At 38.1% G+C, this 7,616-nt stretch overlaps 1 protein-coding gene across 1 annotated transcript; it reads left to right on the top strand.

Annotated features, from left to right (window-relative positions):
• The first annotated feature begins 4,975 nt into the window (after nt 1-4,975).
• Nucleotides 4,976-5,932, top strand: LOC148870699 (copper transporter 2-like). Its single transcript, XM_088972196.1, has one exon. The coding sequence runs from the start codon at nt 5,297-5,299 to the stop codon at nt 5,729-5,731; it is 435 nt and encodes a 144-aa protein (XP_088828322.1). The 5' UTR covers nt 4,976-5,296; the 3' UTR covers nt 5,732-5,932.
• The last annotated feature ends 1,684 nt before the right edge of the window (nt 5,933-7,616 follow it).

The following is a 7,616-nucleotide window of genomic DNA, read 5'->3' as shown; positions in this document are numbered from 1 at the left end:
GATGGTCCAAACATTGAATTGGACGAGTCCAAATTAAAATATTCTTCAAATTGGATTGCACATGATCCATTTATAATAGATTCATATTGGATTGGATCAGATTAGACCAAATTTGGTCCAATTTGACACCATTAGGGGTACCATAGCATAAGTAGGGGTTTGGGACAATACATATATTAGTCCAAATTAAAATATTCTTCAAAAAGAAAGAAAGATAGTCTTCCACGGAGCATAGAATTCATGGATGAGCAAGATAAGATACAAGTAACAACCTTAGTGATTTGAAAATGTCTATTTAATCTTCAAATTTTGAGAAGAGTGCAAATACAAATATGTACAATGTAAAAGCTTTTAATTTGTATTTTTAGGGAAAATTCCCGATTAGTACCCTATACTTTGGGCCTAGTGTGACTTTGGCCTTCAAACTTTAAAATATGACAATTTAGTACCCAAACTTTTAAAGCGTGACAATCTAGTACCTACCATTAGCTAGTTGATAACCAAACGTTCAGTGGCATTTGAAAAAGATACAATTGCCCTTCAAGTGTTATTTAATTTTCTTTATCAACCATCTAAACGTTGACAAAAAATTAATAGTCCAAAATCCTTGTCCTTTCCATTAAAGAAAGTTGAGGTCACTAGTGGTTGGACATTCTGGTGACCCCAACTTTCTTAAATAGAAGAGGCAAGGATTTGAGGCTGTTAGTTTTTTGTCAATGTTTGAATGATTGATAAAGAAAATTAGATGACACTGAAAGGGCTTTTATGTCTTTTTAAATGCCACTTAACAGCTGATTAACAACTATTTAACAGTAAGTATTGAATTGTCATATTTTGAAAGTTCAGGTACTGAATTATCACATTTTAAAGTTTGGGAACCAAAGTGGCACTAGGCCCAAAGTATAGGATACTAATTGAGAATTTTCCCTGCTTTTTAAACCTGTATTGTTTTATTTGTATTTATACTTTTTCCAAATTGAGCCTATTAAATAATTTTATGATTTTAATTCATTCTCAATAAAAGTTATTGAAGGAACATGTTGAGCATGTAAAATAACGTGTGGAATGAGAGAAATCATGACAGTCCTCGGAGCATGCCAAATAATATAAGATTAAATTTCTTAAACTATCCTTATGGTTTAGCTAATTGATTAAGTGTTTGAAAATTGACTTTCGCTACCGATTATTGTTTACCAGAACTGATTACTATTTTCCTTACCGCTAATGTTGGCTAACAAAAGACAAAAAGACTATTTCACCCTTTATTCTTCTTTAAATTTTCAAAATAAAATAGGGGAAAGGAGAAAGAAACGCTGGTTCATCAAAATCCAACGATCTCTGTCTCGTCTCCGCCTCCATCTCCCTTTCCCTTCCGTATTATCTATCACTCTTTCTTAAACCATAAAGTGGGATATAAGTTCTCTCTGCACTTGCTGGAGCAACCGCTCGGAAGAAATCGATGGACAAGTCCATCAGCTCTACAAAGTCTGCTAAAGCTGCTTGCTCTCTTTGGTCTAATGGTGTATAGTGTACTTAACACGGATTTGACTTTCCTATGGGCACCATTTAATGGCTTCCATGTACCAGCAGCAGAAGCACAGTAAGGTGAATAGTCGCCAGGCATCCCAGTAAGGTGAATAGTAGAAGAATGGCGCCATGTAGATGCGACGAGAGGGAGAGGAAGAGGGGGAGTGGAAGAATGGCGCCATGTACTAGGTTGTCTTTGATTTCTGTACAGACGAACGAGAGGGAGAGGGGGAGTGGAAGAATGGCGCCATTTACTGGGATGTCTTCGATTTCTGCACAGACGAGACGAGGGGGAGAGAGGGAGTGAGGGAGCAGTTGAAGGAAAGAGAGAGCAAGGCAGCCAGGCAAGGGAAACAGTTGCCATGCGAGAGTTTTTAAACCTGAGTACTACCTCTCGTACTTCCTACGTGGCAGTTCTCGTGCTTCCCTCGTGCTGATACAAATCCAGATGTGCACAGTTGCCATGCGAGAGTCTTCAAACTCAAACAGCGGTGCCGGTGCTGGAGACTCCCCTTCTCCCCCTTGAGACGATATCGGTGAGTGGCTCAACCCTATGAGGGTATTTTAAGGCATACTTGAAGGGTTACATGATGGGATTTTCAAAGGGCATTTTTCAACATAAAAGGGTAACTTTGGAATTTTTCAAAATGGGAGATTAGAAGGTCTAACAGGACGTTAATGGTAAGGAAGATTTAGACAATTGTCAAAAATAGTAAGGGTAAAGAGTCAATTTACAAATAGTAGGGGTACACTTAGTCAATTAACTAAACCATAAGGATAGTTTAAGACATTTACCCATAATATAATGTTAATCCATCAAAAGAATAATATAATGTTTATACTAAAAAAACATGATTTATGATCATGAAATGTAAACTTTAAAATTTTATTCTAGAAAAATCTATGCTACCAGGAAAACGTTGTAAGTACATGTTGATCACCACGGCTGTAGTAGCATAGAAGGTGCAAAACCAATGCCACAAAGGTAACCATGACGAGTTCAGGACTCAGCATAGACCTGTAGTGATCTCTGAGTCTGCACAAGCTTGCGATGAACTCAGAGCTTAAAACGAGCTTGTGATGAGTTCAAGGCCACTGTGTGCCTGCAATAAACCCAAAGCCACAATATCAAAGACAAACTCAAAGCCATTGCAAGTCTGTGATGAGCTTAGAGCCATCGCGAACCTATGATGAGCTTTAGTTCATCGCAGGTCAGAGACGAACAAAAAAACACGTGCTTCACCAGCGTCGTGCATGACAAAACGCCCATTAAGATTAGATAAGACACGTAAGATTAATATTGACATCATCTATGCCACGTCAATATAGTAGATTCGTAAAAGGAAGTAATCCACGTGTATTATGAGAATCCTTAAACAAAAGAAAACCCCGTTCTTGAGATATCTCATAAGACACGTGGTGAAACCCTAACATTGTTCCCTGACAAATAACACAAAATCAAATATTTCCTTCCCTAGGGAGAATCAAACACTTTTAGCTCATTCCTTTTAGGACCTCAAGATCTCTCCCTATAAAATGAGGCTTGATTCATAACAAGAACATCATTCTATCATTCTGTCAACCATAGCCTATAACCTATCATTTGCCCTTAGTATTCCTTCGTCCTTCAAAGAGACTCCCGTACGTAGCCTTACCACACCACTCACGTGATATTAAAATAGCTTTGACCAATCAAAACTCTCTTGAATTTGACAAATAACACCCAATTAATTCTCACTTTTGTTATGACGAAATCACATTTGCCCCCCACTAAATGCGCCCTAAAAATGTCCCAAATGCACGCTGAGATGTGCATGTGAGGCATTTTTTGGGCGCATTCTGTGGGGGTAGATATGAACTCGGCTATAACACCGGTTGATTGATTGCTTGTCTTTTCGGTATCATAGTCGAACACTTTTATTTTTAAACTATGCAAGCTCTCCATTAGCATTTGGCAATGTAGCTGCAGATAAAATGTTTCTATGTATGGTTAACTTATTTGGCTTTTAAAACCGTACAAGTGAACCGGTTAGAGCATCTCTTTCAGATTTTGGTAAATATAATAGTATAATGCAATATTCTATCCCTGTTTCAATTCTATTTAGTCCTAATTTTAAGCAATAGCATGGTTTGTTTGCCTCACGAACCAAGCTTACGTTTAAGAATTAGCGCTCGTCTTCACACTTTTGCTTGAGCTTTGGTTCTTATGGTTTATTGGAACCAAACGTGAAATAGAGGAGTTAGTTCACTCTTTTTGAAAACTAGTCATAACAGAAAAGTAGATGAAAAGAAAACCAAAGACTCAGTAAAATTTTCAAGTTGGGTGTAATGCTAATCCAAGCCCAACTCAAAGAATTGGACCTAAGCCCGAAGTCAAGTCCAGTTTTTCTAAACCTGGCCCAGCCTATAATGAATTTTGACATGCATATGTTATGAATGTTCCTATTTATGTATATAATATATATTTATTTATGAATGTATATGGTCAAACTGGGCCCAGGTTGAACTAAAATTCAGTTAGGCTGGATCCTGGCACAAGCTATGTAAGGGCGAGGCCCATGTCCAGACTGAAAAAGTGCAATTAAAATTTAACTTTCCTAAAAGTGTAAATCTCTTAGCTCATAAGATAGCTCAGCATGCTAAATCTTTTTCTATGGTCAACTGGTTTGGTGATGTTATCCCCCTCATTGGTTAGAAGTTAGAACCTTTTTGTATCTTTTGCTTCGTAGTAGTTATTTTTTTTCGAGTTGTCAAAAATAAAATAAAATTTAACTTTCAAGGCTTGGAGCTTTACAAAGTAAAGATTGGTGGCTGGATCTTGACATGTTTGTATTTAATTATTTGGTTGGGCCTATGACCTTCCCGTCAAAGAATAAATATAAATTCATTTATGTATAGGCTAAATGACCTTTGAAATATATACAACTAGAGGCTGAGAAGGACTTTCTGAGGTCCCGACATGGCATGAATCGTGCCGTGCCAGAGATGAATGTCATGAAAACTGCAGGAATGCGGATCCTTTGACTTGAGAGAGAGGAAATGTAATAAAGCTTGATTCGCTCCTTTTTAGGCATTTTTCAATTAGCGAGTGATTTGGGCACATCCCATCTTTCTTAAAGGGGGCACACCACTGAATCACTAATTTCACCTTTAACTTTTTATTTTAAGCAACTCTATTTCTTATTATGTATTAAACTTATTGAACCCCAAAAAAAAATGAAATGTGCTCTAATCACTTCCCTTGTAGGCATACAAGTTGATTATTTTTATTTAAAAAATAATGAAAAATAAAATAGACGTCAGTATCGTGTATTAGAAGCTTCAAGCTAGATGACCCAAAAACAAATGATGATGCGATACCCCAGTCGAGCATTATCTCTTATAGGACCAATCAAATGATGGGTCCCGCTCTACTGATACCATTTTGTATTGTATGATTGGACGGAGGGGATTTTAAGTTAAAACCATATATAATTGTATCAATACAACTAGGTTTTCGCTTTTCATTGCAACATAATAAAAGTTAGGTTATATGATATATCTAACATCGTTGACCTGCAATTATAAATAACCTGTGTACTATCAGAAGAAGGCGAAGCTGTTGTTGTACTACTGCTACCACAAGGTTGAAGCCTGGGCGTACGAAACCAATCATCCATCATCTTCAACCTCTAATATATAGTTGCCTTGGTTTCCAGGTTACAGGCCATAAGAAGAGAAAGAAGAGAGAGGAGAAGAGCAGACAAACAGAGCAGCTGCGCTAATCGGGATGGATCACGATCATCAAATGAGTGGTAATTCGGGCATGTCCACCACCAAGAGATATACCCACATGACCTTCTTCTGGGGCAAGAACTCGGAAATTCTGTTTACGCAATGGCCTGGCACCAGAACCGGCATGTACGTGCTGGCCTTGATCATTCTCTTTGTACTCACCTTTCTCATTGAGTGGCTCTCTCATTGCCGCTTAATCAAGTCCCGCTCCAACAGCGTCGCTGCCGGGTTATTGCGAACGGTTCTGCACACTCTCCACGTCGGATTGGCTTATCTGGTCATGCTGACTCTCATGTCCTTCAATGTTGGTGTCTTGATCGTCGCTATCGCCGGCCATGCTGCCGGCTTCTTTGTCTTCGGTAGTCGCATATTTAAGCGTGGGGAGAAGTCGGGAGAGGAATCAGACCTTGGTCCTCCCTTGAAGTGCTAATTCATACGATGCACACCGACTTTGTTAAGCGAATGATTGATTGTATGTATAATAGATGTTTAGCTTTTACAATCTCTGTTGGTACTTGGTTGAGTACTTTTGAGGCATCCTGGTTGAATCTTGATTGTATGTAAACTTAATTTTTGAACATTTGTGGTTGCATCATATTGTCATGCAGTAAATAGCGTTTGATTTATATGATATTTGAATAGTCACCTTTTTTTTTTTTTATTGAACAAGAAACTTCATTTCTTCATTACTTCAGAACGAATGAAATTACAGAGGTTATATATTGCATCCATACAGATCTGCCGTGTCCTTTTTCAGGGCCGACGATGGCGGCGAGGTCGTTGCTTATAACAGGCCGTAGCTGATCGATTAGTAAATGCATGCTCAATTTGAGCATTTAGTATCCACGCCCACAAAAGAAAGAGGACGATAAAAGGATTTACTGGGAAAAATAAAGTATAAAGAAAAAAACAGAAAAAGAGTCGTTGAAAAGGAGAGGGGGTTGTTTAGGTTCTACTTTTCAACAAGAGAAAAGAACATTCCACTATTTTTTGAGAAGTAAGATTCTACCATCAACCAGCAAGCCCCAAAAGTCTCTCCAAATTGTAAAAAATATTAGATCTCAAATCAAGAGAGGGCGAAAAAGAAAATAACATAGAACCACAGATACAACACCTATTTTTCTCCATCCACTCATCTTACTTTATAGGATTAGGGACACGTACGGGAAAAAAACTTTGGGTAGAGAGACTCGTATATATTAAGAATCAGGACCCACCAATGGATGAGTTCCAACCAAAATTAGGCTTTGTACAATTATATGAAACCCATATGTACCTAGAAGACAGTACAAGTGCACATCCTGAACATCTATCTTGTGGGTAGAGGGACTCCTAATCACCTTTACCCAAAAAAAAAAAAAAAAAAACTCTAATCACCACCTTTAATTTAATTTTAGGGTAAAATATAAAAATCTCCCCAAAAGTTTTTAATAATCATAAAAATCTCCTTTATAATATAATCTTAACAAAAACCTCCTTTAAATTTTTAAATAATTAGACAAAAATCTCCCTTCCGTCAATTACCCAGATGAAAAACATCGCTATTTACGAAATTACTCATCCACATTTACGAAATTGCCCTTATCACACACCCAAATCCAGGAAAAATCGACGCTTGTTTGTATCACACCCCCAAATCCTTTGCGCCTTCTTTCTTTTCTTCGAGTAACATTAGAACATCAATCTCTGAACACGGTAATAAACCAATGTGATTGACAACGCTATTAACATTCCAAACATCAACGTTGAACAACATCAATTTCTGAACACGGTAAATTAACAACATATCAAATCTGAACTTAGCTCTTTATTGTCAGATGAACGTTATACTCTTTGGCGAAGATGAAAGGGACGATCCCTTGAGGGAGCTCGACATGTAAAATTGCGATGTGTTGGAGATGGCCTCGTAATCCAATAGCAATGAAAGCCGCAACCATTACTGTTGGGCCCGTTAGAAAACGCATGACCATGATGAACGCTGCAACCAAGTTCCCACATGCCGGAGCACCATAACTAAACCGGTGCAGTTTCAGTCATGGATACTTTCTTCCGATAACTGAATCGGTGCATTTTCAGTCATGGAGCCGACCACACAAAGACCAGGAGTACCACAAGAAACGTGATCATTGGTCCCACATATCGGTCAATAGACCTGGGATAATTGACACACATCTTAATTTACCAGAAATGTCACAGGCTATTACCATCCAACGTCGCTTGCAGTAAATGACTAATCCCATCAAGCCTCAGTCAGCTCTCTGCTCAATCTTCTTGTGGCTAGAGAAGATCATTAACCATGGCCCACAAATTGGATG

This window comes from Nelumbo lutea, chromosome 2 (genome assembly GCF_056320005.1).
Source record: "Nelumbo lutea isolate HS-2025 chromosome 2, American lotus-T2T, whole genome shotgun sequence".
NCBI lineage: Eukaryota > Viridiplantae > Streptophyta > Magnoliopsida > Proteales > Nelumbonaceae > Nelumbo > Nelumbo lutea.
Note: the sequence above shows the minus strand (reverse complement) of the source record. Positions and strands in the feature narration are given on the sequence as shown.

Excerpts from the sequence above, each read along its gene's own strand:
- LOC148870699 (XM_088972196.1), top strand. The coding sequence starts at position 5,297 with ATGGATCACGATCATCAAATGAGTGGTAATTCGGGCATGTCCACCACC.